This window comes from Bos indicus x Bos taurus, chromosome 5, assembly GCF_003369695.1.
Source record: "Bos indicus x Bos taurus breed Angus x Brahman F1 hybrid chromosome 5, Bos_hybrid_MaternalHap_v2.0, whole genome shotgun sequence".
Classification (NCBI taxonomy): domain Eukaryota; kingdom Metazoa; phylum Chordata; class Mammalia; order Artiodactyla; family Bovidae; genus Bos; species Bos indicus x Bos taurus.
The window spans coordinates 108204830-108220861 of record NC_040080.1 but is presented as its reverse complement, the minus strand read 5'-3'; the positions used below and the strand labels follow the sequence as shown (position 1 = coordinate 108220861).

Sequence of the window (16032 nt, the reverse complement as noted above, 5' to 3'; positions counted from 1 at the left end):
GAAGCCCAAATATGAGCAAAGGTTACGTCGTAGAAGGTTCACAACCGCTGGAGCATGAAGCTTAGTAATCAGAACAGATGTCCATTTTAAACAGCCGTTGTGGCCATTCTTGTCTCTACTGGTAAAACAGTAGCCCTGCGTATGTTGTGTTTGGTTTCTGTTTTCCCCAGATAATAACTGCCTATACACAAAGGCAAGGGTTAGGAGAGTTTTTCATAATAGTGGTTTAACAACTGCTATACTCAAACATATATTTCTGCAGTCCCTTCGGGTTTCGTGAGTTTCTTCCTACTAGTTATAATTTTAGGATTCTTATTGCCATTTGGTTATAATGGAATTATTCTTAAAATAGGATAGTTTTCAAGTTCTCAAAGACAAAAACAAATCCACACTCATTAATAGGAATGGAAGCTATTAATATTTTCAGATTAGGTATAATTTCTCTAAGAAAAATAGTCTTTTTCTTTTAACTAAAAAAATTATGACATGTAAATATCTACATATGCCATTGATTTTAATTGTCATTTCTATGTAGTTAACTCCAAAATCTGTATCCCACTATCCATTCTCTTTTCCAAATATTAATCTTCAAAATGTCTAGAAATGAATTTCTCATGGTTTCCTGTAAACTAATTCCTTTTTCTTTCTGGAAAACTGATTTCTTTCTCACCCCAAGATGTTAACCTTGTTAGCAAAAGTCACAAAATTGTGCAAATTCATGTTCACTCACATACTGACTGGCTGCCTTCCTTTAAGCCCTCAGATCTATTCATTAGTGTGTTTGTTGTTCTGTTGTTCTCTTAATTCCTGCTTAAAATCATCTAAACTCTTTCCTAAACCTTTCTTCTCACTTAAAAATTCAAATCTCTCTAACCTTCCACATTCTTGCCTGCCTTGATTACTCAATAGATATTATTTATTATAATACTTTTTTCATTCCAGACCTTTATTAACCTTTCAGCCACATTTGATCATGCAATAATTGCTTTTGCCAGACTGCCTTCCTCATTATCTTCCATTAAGCGACATTCCTCTAAGTTTCCTCTTCTTACTCTCAAAACTCATCTATCTTCTTTAAGTGTTCTTCTTACTTAGCCCCTTGGTGTTTCTAGAAATTCTTTAGTGTTTTATACTCAGCTGCTGTCTCTTTATATTTCTTCTTTCTCTTAGCAATTACTGTAACGAGATAACTTACATCATGTATCCAGCTCATACCTCTTTTCTGAAGTTCTAATCTACATTTCTCAATTTAACTCACATAGCTTCTCTTAAGTACCTTAAAAATACACCAGATTCAGCCAGAGCCAAAATACAAAGTCAGCTTCACCCCAGTTCTATTGCTGTTTCTTCTGTCCTTTGACTTCTTTTGTCCTTTCTGGGGAATGGCATGGCCATTATCAATCTTTAGGAATCTTAAAATGATGTTTGCTTATTTTCTTTTCCCAGTATCAAGCCACACATTCTGATAAGTTGCCAAGACTTGTACTTGTTATAGTTTTTTAACACAGGGATTGTTTATTGTGTGGCAGGCAGTCTATCAAGTTCTGAATGCATACTATGGATCTAGTATCCACATAGGAGTCTTTCATAATCTAGTCAGGATGGCATATGCAAAAACCAAAGAAAATAAGAGAAACCCACATCCAAGAACAGCAGACTATAATTAGAGCTAACTCTCCATCTGAAAAAAGCTGAAAATGCTGAGATGTGTACATATGCGTGTGTGTGGTGAGTGTATACAAGTATGTGTGTTTGTGTGTATGTGTGTATTTAAATTTGTTTTTAATTGTCTGGTGAACATCAGATACTAGCAAGGAAATTGAAAATTATCAGATATTTAGGAGAAGATGGAAACCAAGAGAAATGAGCTCAGCTTGAGATTTTCATTTTTCCCCAGATGCCATTTCTTAGATACACAAAAGGCAAGTTCCCTGGCAGTCCAGCAGTTAGGACTTAGTGCTTTCATTGCCGGGGCCCGGGTTCAGTCCTTGATTCAATCAGGGATTTAAGATCTCACAAGCTGCCCAGTGTGACCAAATTTAAGAAAATAAATAGAATAAAGCAACAATAGCAGCAACAACAGAAGAATGATAAATAGCTGCAGTGTTTATAAGAGCAGTAGTCTAAACAGAATGAATAAAATGAACAAAAATGTCATTAATAGGAGAATGGGTAAACTGTAGGTAGAACACTGTGCCTTAGTGAAAATGTGTGAATTACAACTACATGCATCAAAGTGAATGAATGTTGTAAACGTTATAGAAAAATTCCTGCAGGATGGATCCATTCTTATAATTTGGAAACAAACACAGCTGTATAATTATGCAGGAGTATAAAATATGTGGTGAGCATCAAGAAAAGCATAGCAATGATCAACACAAGCCTTATTCAGTGGTATAGCATCCTGTTGGAGGGAGGGCAGTTGAGTACAGAGTGATGAGTGGGGAAGGCGAGGGGCACATAGGAATTTCTAAAGACTGGTAATGCTCTGTTTCTCAGATTTGGTATTGCTTATAGAACTTCATTTTATTGACATACACACTGTATTTTTTAAATCCTTGTTTTTATGCAATAGTAATAAAATTATAATCTCATTTCAGGCCACACCTCAGGGTTAGTTGAGCTACATATTATATCCCTAGTATCTATTGCAATCACTTCATTATAGTAATAAGGAAAATTAAGATAAAGTAGTTAAAAGCTTGTCTTAAGTCGTACAGCTTAAAAGAACCAGGACTAGGACCAAATTTGTAGTCCACAAATGTTTTTGCTATCCCATGCTTCTCTTTGGAATATGTTTAATATGAGTTGAGTTACAGGTCTCCTTGTAAATTCTTTGGGATATTTTTAAATATGAGTTGAGTTATAGGTCTCCTTGTATTAGCAATGTAACAAGGTTACCTTGATTGGAATCTCTATCCAGCAAGAGTACTAAAGATAGAAATAAGATCACTTAATAATTTCTTTTGCATTTTATTTAATTTTCCTTGCTAACTAAAATATATTGTCTTCAAGTGATATCCCACTTCAGAATACTTGAAACATTGTTCTGAAAGTTCTTTAAGTATAATTGTTTATATTAGAAGTAAACTTTTTTCATGAACTTAAATTAACAGAGTATCTTTACTCTGTTGATTATAATTGTGACTTAGCATTGAACATTTATGTTAAAACTCAATAATTTGTATAATTTTTAAGATGTTATAATTAGTCCTTATCTGGAAACTTTCTAAGGGAATAAAATGCCAAAGAAAGCATTTCATGGAATTAAAAATCCTTCAGAACTCTTCAAAAGAGGACAGAGAAATAGATGTATATACTTTATAATTCTCTTTCATACTGAGTACTGTAAACCACTGTATAAGAAATACATCATTTCTGATGCCTGTAATTATTAATTAATTTAATTTCATTATGATTTTGCAGTAATCAGATAAATATTTGAAAAGCCAGGTCATCAACACTGGCTCACAAAATTAAAGGTAATTATTTAGTCCCTAACGTGTGGTCAAATTAGCAAGTCAGTATCTTTTAAATTGAAAAGTAGGTTGAAGATTTTTGGTACTTCTTTAAGGGATTTCCATTTTCAGCAAAATTTTATAAGTCTGAAAAAATACTTAAAGTTTTCCTTGTCTTTCAGTATATATTAGCATATAAAAGGCACGAGACAAATAATTTCATAAATATTTTGTGATGATAGAGAAACTGAATTTTGACACTTTCTGCTTATTTTTATTGAGTATATCTACCTTTTCCTAAAATTTCCTACACTGATGTTGCTTCTTTGGAAAATGCCACAAGTAAGCCATGTTCTTCATTTTGTGGACAGCATGTGGATGGTGTTGGATTCACTTGAGTAGAATTTTAATTAGATCTACTGCATTCACTTTTATTAAAAGAAAGAATGCTCATTCCTTTTTAGCATGCTAACCATGCCTTATTCTGACAGAGGGCCCCCTTTCAGTCTGTTCTTTAAATCCCATCATTTATCTTTCAGAAACAGTCATGTCACTTTTCTTACTTCAATATGTTTGATAATTCCTCTTCTTCATACTCAAAAACTAAAATATCCTTATTATGGCATTCAGGGCCATTTCTCAGGTGTCACTGATGTCCTTTCCAGCCTAAGTCACCCCTTTCTTCCTTCTCTGTACCCCAAGCAGCTGCTCATGCACATCGTTTGTACACTAGATTATTCCTTTCCCATGCAATTAATTTTGCACCTCCTGTGTGTTCTTGGAGCTCCTCTGGCTACTTGAAATCTTCACCTCCCCATTCCTGTCATCCTTTCCTCCCCTGACCTCTGGCAGGTAAAATCCTAGGGTTTCCTTAAAACTCAGTTTAGAAAACATCTCTAGTATCTTTCTCTTCTCCTTCTCACTCTCTTCTCCCATAGAACTTAATCTGTTTGATTCATTGCTCTTATCCAATCTAAATGTACAATTAGTATTTGTGTCTGCTCCTCTGACACCTAGTGAGCCCTGGTGGCCAATTTTTAGCTTTATTTAATGAAGTCATATATCATCATGGTTAAGAACACTGATTCTGAAAATCCTCTTTGGACCCATTTTCCCCTCCAACTACTATCTCATATCTCCTCTTTCCTTTACTGGGAAAATCCTTGAAAGGGCTGCCAATTTCTTTCCCATTTTTGCTTGAATACCAATCAGACTTTACTTCCATCACTCCATCAAACTCCCTTTTTTAGGATCACTTGTGACCCCACAGTAGTCGTGTACAGATGTTAGAATCAGACCTTAAAGAAGGCTGAGCGCCAAAGAACTGACACTTTCAAACTGTGCTGCTGGAGAAGACTCTGGAGAGTCCTTTGGACTGCAAGGAGATCAAACCAGTCAATCCTAAAGGCAATCAACCCTTAATACTCTTTGGAAGGACTGATGCTGTAGCTGAAACTCCAATACTTTGGCCACCTGATGCAAAGAGCTGACTCATTGAAAAAGAATCTCATGCTGGGAAAAATTGAAGGCAGGAGGAGAATGGGTTGACAGAAAATGAGATGGCTGGATAGCATCATTGACTCAGTGGACATGAATTTGGGCGATCTCCAGGAGACAGAAGGACAGGGAAGCCTGGCATGCTGCAGTTCATAGGATAGCAAAGAGTCGGACATGACTTAGCGACTGAACAACAACAGTGACCCCATATGGCTAAATCCTGTGGTCAGTTCTCAGTCCTCATCTTACCTAGCCTGCCATCAGTATTTCAGACAGTTTATTACTTTTTACGGAAACACTTTTTCTCTTATATGCTAGAGAAAGTCCCTCTTAAGATAGTCACTTTTTAAATTTCGTTCTTTTGTTTCATTCGTTTTTTCCCCCCCAGTTTATTTTGCTGACTCCTCTTCCTCTTTGAAACCTCTCATTGTTAAAGAGCTTTTTTTCTGTCCCCACTAACCAGGTGATCTCATAACATTGCATGGCTTTCAATACCATCTTACGCTGATGAATCTCAAATCTGTAGTCTAATCGTTATTGTTCCTTCAAGTTGTGTCTGACTCTGTGACCCTGTGGCCTGTAGCTCACCGTAGTCCAGTTCTTCTAGTTGTTCTGGTCAGGAATTCTGGAGACAATTTTGACCCCTCTCTCTCACACTGCCTCGATCTAGTCCAGCAATTTTGTAGTCTCTCTAATTAAACATATCTAAAATGCCACCACTTCTTACCACCCTCAGGGCCACCACCCTGGTCTAAGCCACCACCATCTCTCATTTAGATGATTACAGTAACCTCCTAATTGCTCTTCCTGCTTCTGTTTTTGCCCCGTTGAGTCTATTCTCTATGCAATAGCCAGAGTGATCCTGTTAATACTTTTAAGTGAGATCTTCCTCACAATCTTCCCATGGATTCTTATTCATGTGGAAGTAAAGCTGATTATTTTCACTATGACCTACAAAGCCTTATATGATGGAGCTATCATTCTCTCTCTGATCTCATTTCTACTAATTTCCCATTTATTTATGTCTGTACTGCCTTCCTTGCCATTACTTAAAAATAAGAGGAATACTCTCTACTTTAAGGCCTTTCCATATAATGCATTCTCTGCTTGGAATATCATCACCAGATGCCACATGGCTAGCTGACTCTCCTTCAGTTCTTCACTCAAAATTATCCTGTGACACCCACCATCACTCCTCTCTAACATTTCTCTCCTCTATCATCAGCTTCTCATTAGCTCTTATGCTACACATAATATACTGAATGTTTTACTTACTTGTCTCTGATCATTTCCCAATTCAGATGATTTTTGTTTGGCTGGTTCCATTCACAAGTCATGGAACCTTGTAATCTAGCTCCAGAGTATTTTAGAAATGCCTTTGAAGAAAGATAAATCAGATCCTGATTACAGATCCTGATTATAGAGTATTCTTCAGATTGTTGTCTGAAGAGCAGTGATTCTATAAAAATCCTTTGAGAGACAAGAATTTCTTGATCAAGTAAATGCTTCATGCACTGTCGTCCTGTTTAAGATTCAAACGCACATTTTTGTTTTAAAGACTCTCAGAGGTCTGGCGAGAGACAGCAGGGTGTGATGGCTAAAAGCACCGCCCCTTCCTCACTGGGTGAGACACTGTGATCTTAGGCATATGACCTAATGTGTTTCTACTTCAGTTTTCCAATCTGTAAACTGGGGTGAAAAATGGTACCTACCTCAAAGAGATGTTGTGAAAAGTAAGTTAGTATATGCTGCTGCTGCTGCTAAGTCGCTTCAGTGGTGTCCGACTCTGTGCAACCCCAGAGACGGAAGTCCACCAGGCTCCCCCGTCCCTAGGATTCTCCAGGCAAGAACAGTGGAGTGGGTTGCCATTTCCTTCTCCAAAAGTTAGTGTATATAAAGTGCTGAAAATAGTGCCTGGAACATAGTGAATGCTATCACTATTAAAATTCATCTATTGAACTTTGTTGAAATGTGTTTATTTGTTCATATGATATTTTTTTCTCTCAAAACTATACACACACGTAGTTAAAATTTATAACTCTAAGTGTTTTATGGGGCATACTCTAAGAAGCACAGAAAAATCTTGAAAATAATTATTATACCCATCCGAGGATCTCATTTGTGATTAATTTGATTATTTGTCTTTCAGTTCCAAAGGAAATGACAATAGCAAAATAAGATTGTTTTGATTATTTTGTTTAATATCACATATATTATTGATAGTCAACTATAGAATACTATGGAGTATTTTCTGTTATATACAGTAAGTCTAGTCCCATTTAAATCCAAAATAGGAACATAGTGCAACAAACATCCTTTCCTTTTGGTGACTAGTCCTTGCTCTCCTGTTACTTTTATGTCATGTCCACCTGATGACAAAATTTCCTATACCTGTCAAAGCTCTAAATGTTAAAAAATAAATTATTTAGGGTCAAGTTATTGTTACATGAATACTTATACATGTGGACAACATAAATTAAAATTTTTTATTTTTAATTATTAAATATGAACAGTTAAACTTTATTGGAATGCATCTCCTATTGAGACAGATGGGTGTGGCCTTTATAATGCCTGAGTAAGGAAACTATTTGTCAACGATTCTCCGGAGGATCTGACACCTCATAGCAATGCAACATAGTAATGTGGGTGAGAGGTATGCCTTTTCTTTGCCAAGTTAGAGCAGAAGGGCCATCTGTGAAAGGAGATGTAGAAAACAGGGATTTTCCCAGACAGATGAGTTTAAGGAAAGTGGGTATAAGGAAGTAGAGGATTTGGAAACTTATTTTTTTTAAATCAGCCCCAATGGTGTACCCCTTTAAAAGTCTTTGCAGATTCCTCACAGCCAGTGAAGACCACAGTTTTAAATCTCTGCATTTAACCTTATTGCATTCCATGGTAAGTAGTCAAGCCACTTATATAAGCAATAAGAAAACCAAAACTTTTATTAATAACAAGTCAAGGTACTTATTTAAAAAATAAAATACCAACACAGTTATACGACCAAAATCATAATTTTATCAAGTAATATAAGTACTACCTTACCTAATATTTCTGTAACACTTTACAGTTTACTGTTATCGTGCGTTATCTCATTTACATCTTTCTGTTGAGCTATTAAGTAGATGTTACCTCCGTTTCATCTCTCTTTTTTCAGTGAGAAAGTTGAAGTTCTGAGAGCTGATTTGTTTACTGCTGCTGGAATTTAGATCTGTTGACTTCTTGTCCAAGTGTTTTTTTTTTCCTAGTACAATGCAATTTTAGAGAGTATTCTTGATTAAAATTAGAGCATTCTTGAAATCTGTATGAGAAAGAGTACTATTGCCAGGGAGGCCAAAATTTGGATCGTGGCCTCAACTTTCTCTTACTCTGCTGTCATTGTCCTGTTAATCAGACAGTCTGCTTTGTGTTAAACACTACCCTCTATGATCGGAGGCTCTGTCTGAGGCCTTGAAGATAACCTGACAAATAATCTGTGGACCCTGCCATCAGGGAGTAACAGAGACAGATATATTAAACAGGTAACTATGTGCTTCTCTGCATTATCAAAAGGATTCTAGCATTACTCTTTCTCAGGAGGATGGTAAGCAGTATTGCAAACTAGTCTAGCAGTCTTATCACAGCAACTGCCAACCATTATTTGACATGGTTCCCATGCTTTCTAGACCAAGTAACCAAGGGTGCGTGGTCTAATAAGAAAATTTATATAGAAAAGCCATTCTATACAGTGGAAACATAGGAGTCATGTACAGTAAAATCTACCTATGAAAATTCCTTGCATTTCCTACAAAGTACTGAAGGAAAGTACATAGATTCAGTATTATAGCCCAGTATCGTAATTAAATGTGTAAAATGTTTAAGTGCATATTGTTTGCCTGTATACAGTATACAATACATACATAAAATGTTTCACAGTATTTTTCGTGACATGCCAAGCATACATACTTGAATTCATGTACATCAAATGCTTCTGGGACTCAACTCATCATTTGATCATGTGACAACCACCCTTGGGAGGTAGTTTTAGGATATAGGATCAGAGAGAGGTTTTGTGTGGGATGGGGGATTTTGGTGTGCTTGCTTGCTGTTTTCAGACAGAAAAACTTCAACGTTTTCCTGTGACAAGTCAAGACTCAGTAAAGAGAAGTCAAAGATACTTAATACGTCAGAGGAGACAGAATGAGATAGCCTCCAGATCCTTGATATTAGGCATTTTCTTACAGAAAACAATTATATTAACTAGACTAATTATATATAATTATATATGTGGCCTCCCTGGTGGCTCTGTTGCTAAAGAATCCACCTGTAATGCAGCAGACCCGGGTTTAATCCCTGGGTGGGGAAAGTCCCCTGGAGAAGGGCATGGCAGTCCACACCTGTATTCTTGCCTAGAGAATCCCATGGACAGAGGAGCCTGGTGGGCTACAGTCCATGGGGTCACAAAGAGTTGGACACGATTTAGTGACTAAACTGCTACATATTAATTATATTAAGTAATTAACAGAGAGAAGGATTTATTTACACACATGTCAGCAAAAATTAAGATTACAGTGATTCTGTGATGTCATAGTATGTAATTATAAAAGCAGACTCCAACCTTGAGTGTTAAGTAATGAGAAAAATGCAATTGGCACTTATTAAAAATTAAAATTAAACGTGGGATTGCCCCATATTCCATTTACTAACAATCCTATTCTGCCCTTGTACTTTCTGAATAGTACTGAGATTTTTCTTGTACCTGCCCTTCTTTATTCTTGTTTCTTAATTATTAGAATTGCAATATTTATCTTTAAAACTTTAGACTCTTCTAAAGGCTGATGAGGCAAGTAGTCTTTTTCTTGTAGCTGCAAAGGAGCAGGTTGCACTCTTCATTATAAACTCTCTTTGAAGCTATTATTTTTAAGAACATTGTTTTGTAAGTTACCCAGACTTTAGATATTAGCACCATGTCTGGCAGAAGTAACTTTGCCTCCAAAAGTTCTAAAAGCCTGATTCATTCTACTTAATCTTATGTTGCTTTGGTAATAATATTTAAATTGACGTTCTGTTTTCTATAATATATTCTTATTTCTTAAACCAAAATGGACTTATTGGTACTTTCCTCTCTTTCCATAGCCATAAAAGTAATAAAACCATTTTTCAGAACGTTTTTAACAATAGCACTCTATTTTCAAGTACAATCTTATGTAGAACCAAATAAATTTAATAAATTTTAGAAAAGAACTTTTTTCTGACACAGTTATCCTTTCATATTTCATGGAAAATTGTAAACCTTAGAGTACCTCTTTGAAGTCCTTAAGAAAGCAATTTTAAAAAATTGTTTAACCTATTTCTAAATTTTAAGTGTTGGCCTAATTTTAATGTTACTGTATATTCATCTCTTTTATCAATATTGCTCTTCACAATACTGTTGGAAATTGAGACCTTTTGAAACTCAATTCTTCCTCTAAGAAAGTTCCCCTTGTCAATTGCAGTAGCTGAAGCACTCCCTACTCTGTGCTGTATGCTGCTCACCATCTTGCGCTTATCACATCGAATTCTAACATTTCTCCACCTGTCTTCCCTCATAAATTGTGGATGATTCTACCCCTCGAATGCAGCACAGTAACAGGAAAATGACCACTATTCATTGAGTGTTTGTCAGATACTGAGCCAAGCACACTATATAGACTCTGTTACTGAATCTTCAACCTTCTACTGCTAAACAAGGAGGGACAAGAGAGGCTTTTAAGTGGTAAATAAGTGGTAGAGCAAGGATTCAGACTCATTTCAGTCTTGAGTTCACGTGGAATCTGCCTACTTCTGTTTGCCTATAATGCAGAGGTAGACATTATTCATCTGGAATTTAATAATATCAACTGTGAATCTTACTGCAGTGCTGTGCAGTGCATGCTAAGCTGCTTCAGTCATGTCTGCCCTTGTGACACTATGGACCATAGCCTGCCAGGCTCCTCTGTCCATGGGATTCTCCAGGCAAGAATTCTGGAGTGGGTTGCTCCAGGGGCTCTTCCTGACCCAGGGATTGAACTGGGGTCTCCTGTGGCTCCTGCATTGCCGGCAGATTGTTTATTGCTGAGCCACCGGGGAAGCCCTTTGAAGTGCTATGCCAGAGTTAATATTTAATAGTAGTTAATATCCTAGATGCTGAAGCCAGACTTCCTGAATTAAAACGTGAGCGGTTTACTTAACCTCTCCATTCATTAGTTTCACCATCTTTAAAATGAGGATAATAATGGGACCTACCACACGGAATAGTTGTAAGGATTAAATAAGTAGATGCAGCAAAGGGCTTAAGAGTCTCTGGCATGGACTTCCCTGATGGTCCAGTGGTGAAGAATCCACCTGCCAGTGCAGGAAACATTGGTTCGACCTCTGGTCTCGTAAGATTCCACATGCGAGGCAACTAAGCCCAGTAAGAGAGAAGCTCCCACTTGGCGCAGCTGGGGAAAGCTTGTGCACGGTAGTGAAGACCCAGCACAGCAAAATAAATAAGCAAACAGTCTCTGGCACATCACAGAAATGAAATAAACATTAGCTGTTATTATTTGTTTTGTTTACATTGCATTTTTCTTTTATATTTTTCTCAGGAGTTCTCTCTCTCTATATATATAAATATATATTTTAAATTACATTACTTATTTGTATGTATAAGCCTGCCTTCCTATATTTTGTTTACCTGACTAGCAAATAGATCTATTTACTGTATTAACACATCTCATGTTGTAGTCTAACTAGATGTTTATGTTTTTGCAAGCTGCAAGAGATATTTAATTATTTAATCCATGTAGTAGGATCCTGCTAGATGTGTGATACGACTAAAAGCACAGAGGAGATAGTCATGAGCAAAACAGGTGGAAACTCTGCTCTCCAGCTGCTCAGAGCTGTGAACTCAAATATATTTTTAAATGGCATGCCCCTATCAATAAGCATTTCTGAGTAGACACCCCCAAAATGAATAGTTAATTGTTTATAAGTGATTCATGTGTCTTTCTGCTAGTCTGTTGTATAGATTTTTAAAATAAACTGGAAAAATGAAATTAAAACAAAAAAGATTTAATAGAAATTACAGTTCTAATATTCTCTTTTCCCTGGGATATGTTCACCCCTCTTTGGAGTCCACTGACTCTTTAAAAGAGTAATCATGTGAAGGAAAAGTTCTGTGTCAGGAGCCTGACTTCATCTGGAGGGCCAGAGAAGATTTTCCTAAGAAGGCAACATTTAAGATAGAATCTGAAAAGGATGAATTTGGGGTTCCCTAGGCAAGGGGTCGCAAAGAGTCGGACACGACTAAGCGACTGAACTGAACTGAGGCAAAAAAATAAAGGGCGAAGTGTAACACAATAGTGTTTATAGCCAGAAGCATGGTGTGTTCAAGAAACTGGAAAGGCTCATTGTGGGTGGAGAGGCAGTGTCCTAAGAGTGGTGGAAAGGTTGTCAGCAAGGAACAAGTGGAACAAGGATTATTATACATTGTGGCTCAGCTGGTAAAGAAACGGCCTGCAATGCGGGAAACCTGGGTTCGATCCCTGGATTGGGAAAAATCCCCTGGAGAAGGGAAAGGCTATCCACTCCAGTATTCTTGCCTGGAGAATTCCATGGACTGTATAGTCCATGGGGTTGCAAAGAGTCAGACACAACTGAGTGACTTTTGCTTTCACTACAAGCATTTAGATCTTAATTCTAATGGTCATGGGAAACTCTGGACGAATTTAAAGAGAAGTAACATGATCAAATAATCACCTTCCTAGTTCTATTTGGTTGATATTTTTCTCCCTTACTGTGGTGGTGGTGACTTAGTCATGTCTGACTCTTGCAACCCCATGGACTGTAGCCCACCAGGATACAGAAATCCATGGGATTTCCCAGGCAAGAATACTGGAGTGAGTTGCCATTGCCTTCTCAAGGAGATTTTCCTAATCCAGGGATTGAACCCGGGTCTCCTGCATTGTAGGCAGATTCTGTACCTACTGAGCCACCAGAGAAGCCCCTTCCCTAACTAGTTACTGCTAAAAACAGGTCTGAAATAGTACAAATCAACAAGGGATTAAGGGGAAAGTCTTATGCAGCAAATTATTGCTTAAGACACTAAAAGTAATCTCATAATCATGTTGTGAGATTCTGTAACAGTAAAAGGGTAGTGTATTCCGAAAGAAGAAAGTAAGATGAGGGCAAATTAATATTGTAAATGTTTCTCTTATTTTGAAAGCAATCTGAAATATAAAACCCAGGAGACAAATCAATACCTACACTTGATGAGGACAAATTAAAATTTTAAGTGTTTCTCTTATTTTGAAAGCAATCTGGAACATAAAACCCAGGAAACAAATCAGTACCTACACTTACACTATAATACATTCTGTCTTCAGCTTACAATGGTTAGCATTGACCTGTGAGCATCTTACCCTTGCTCTTTATCATTTGAAATCAAAGACGAGCCCAAACGATGCTTCCACTTATAATAAAAGCAACATTCATGACAGCAACAAAAACAGCTCACATCATGGCATAGTTCTGAGGATCTTACATGTATTCCCTAATTTAATACTCACAGTGACTCTACCAAATAGGTACTATTAATATCACATTTTTATAAACATAGAGGTGACAGAGTCAGACTAAGCCATACTCTACGCACTATGCTCTGCTTTCTCTTTTAAGCTTCTCCATTAGGTAGTAATGGATCCTATAAATAAGAACCAAAATCACTATCTCATGGGAAAGAATTGTTTGCCCTTTTGAAATAAAAATAACTAAAGTTTAAAAACCTTTTTAAGATGAGAAGCAGGGAGTTAATATTGACTTATTTTTCTGGCTACACAGTTAATCAATTCAACATACTCTGATACATACTCATATCTATTATATGATGTCTGTTATATGTTAATATGTATAAGATCTGAGTATTACACAAAAAGTAACAAAAATTATAATTTCTGCTTCCTGGAACATGTACCTATTCAAATAACTAGTATATCAAAGCAGTTTTTGAGCAGGGAAGTGGTAAATGAAAATACTCTTCTAAGAAAATAACATAATAGGAATGAAGGGACCAACATCAGCTTTATTTAGGAAGTCGGACATGACTGAGCGACTTCACTTTCCCTTTTCACTTTCATGCATTAGAGAAGAAAATGGCAACCCACTCCAGGGTTCTTGCCTGGAGAATCCCAGGGATGGCAGAGCCTGGTGGGCTGCTGTCTATGGGGTCACACAGAGTTGGACACTACTGAAGCAACTTAGCAGCAGCAGCAGCAGCAGCAACTGTAATAATTAGAGCCCAAGGTAATAATAAGTGGAATTGAAGTGGCCATCTAGAAATGGAGTTGAAGTTATATATTTGAGATATATTTCACTGAAAGAATTGATGGAGCTTCATGTCTAACTAGAACATAGTGATTAATATTTATACTGCCAAGAGTCAGTGACTCAGAAGTAAAGAATCTGTCTGCAATGCAGGAGAGACAGGTTCAATCCCTGGGTTGGGAAGATTCCCTGGAAGAGGAAATGGCAACCCACTTCAGTATTCTTGCCTGGAAAATCCCATGGACAGAGGAGCCTGGCAGAGTATAATCCATAGGGTTACAAGGAGTTGGATGCGACTTAGCACACACATATGAGTAAATGAGCTTTTATTCATTGTTTTTGATACTTACAGGTGGTAAGTTTTGTCTTCTCTTGATTTTTACATCATACGTAAGTTGCAACGAAAATTGTAAGATAAAATAGTTCAGCATTGCATTATTTGAATTTCCAACCATCTTGTATTCTGCTTTTAAACTATAATGAAAATCTGCAGGGCACAAATGAAATTAAGTCAGACCTAACTCAGCAGTATATGGTGCTTGCTCAATGGGCTGGCATTTCGGAAATTCTCTTTGCATGGCTGTTGGGTATCACCGCTATTCGCAGGTGTTGCCATGAACTACGCACTGTGATGTTGAGCCAGTAAAGTAAAAATGTGCTTTGTAGCACAATGCAACCTTTGGAAAGGCCTGTAGTACCCTTTACAAAAGAGGCTTCTTAACATATCTCTACTAGGTTTACAACTTTTTTCTCATAATACTATCTTCTACTGTTGTATGCTGGAGGAATTCTCAGAAGCAGATCCTGAATGTCTTTTATAATACGTAAATTAAGTATTCGCAAAAATATTGCTACATTTTTATCACATGTGGAGCTTGTGCAATATGTACAGAAGGTGTTTAAAAATATTTCATGACTGGATTTAAGATCATCTATAATTTAAATTGGAAAAACTAAGAGGGATTTGATTTTGTTTTGCAGTGACCGGCATGTTGGTAAAATTTATTCCAAATCCTCCTCCTTTCCGGATTATGTCAGAAAGTCTCTAAAGAAGCTTGGGTTGGATGAGTCCAAGGTCAGTGTATTATTGCCCACTGTTTCATAAGAAACACAAGAACTTCTATGGGGTTATGGATTGAGATAACACAAAATTATTTGCCTCTACTTTCCTCTTATTTGTGGAAAACGTCTAAGTTATATTGAAACCAAACAGTTACCTTAATTCCAGCTCACCTTTCCTGTCCATGTGGATAGTTTGCTGTTGTACACCTCTCAAGTAATTCCCCTTTTAGGTTTATTCAGGTAAAATCTGCCAGTTCTCAAATCAAAATAGACTTCAAAAGCAAGAAAACGGAACAAATGAGAATTGTAAGTAAAGCAGAAGATGATGATTTTAATTTTAGACTGCATGCCTTTAAAGGCTGTGCTGTGCTTAGTCACTCAGTCATGTCCAACTCTTTGTGACCCCATGGACAGTAGCCCGCCAGGCTTCTCTGTCCATGAGGATTTTCCAGGCAAGAATACTGGCGTGGGTTGCCATGTCCTCCTCCAGGGATCTTCCCAACCCAGGGATCATACCCATTTAAAGGCTGTATAACTCATTAAAATTAAAAATCTTAAACTCAAAAAGTCTTTGAATGAGAGAATCCTGGAAAGTTGTAACATCATAGGAGGCCCAAGGGAATAATTAAGAACGTATTGCTGAAGACAAAAAAGTAAGCTGATGGACTGGTGGTAATAAATAACACTGAGAAAAAAGTAACATGATTCAGATGAG

The 16032-nt window shown here is 36.9% G+C and overlaps 1 protein-coding gene across 4 annotated transcripts in view; it reads left to right on the top strand.

Annotated features, from left to right (window-relative positions):
- METTL25 (methyltransferase like 25) overlaps nt 1-16032 on the top strand; it is a 308960-nt gene that overhangs the window by 77679 nt on the left and 215249 nt on the right. For all 4 annotated transcript variants that reach the window (XR_003511283.1, XM_027543234.1, XM_027543233.1 and 1 more), the window contains one exon: nt 15237-15330. Coding sequence is in view for 3 of the 4 variants with exons in the window: in XM_027543234.1 (XP_027399035.1) it covers nt 15237-15330 (94 nt within the window). In the remaining variant the exon portion in view is untranslated. The remainder of the gene's footprint in view (nt 1-15236; nt 15331-16032) is intronic.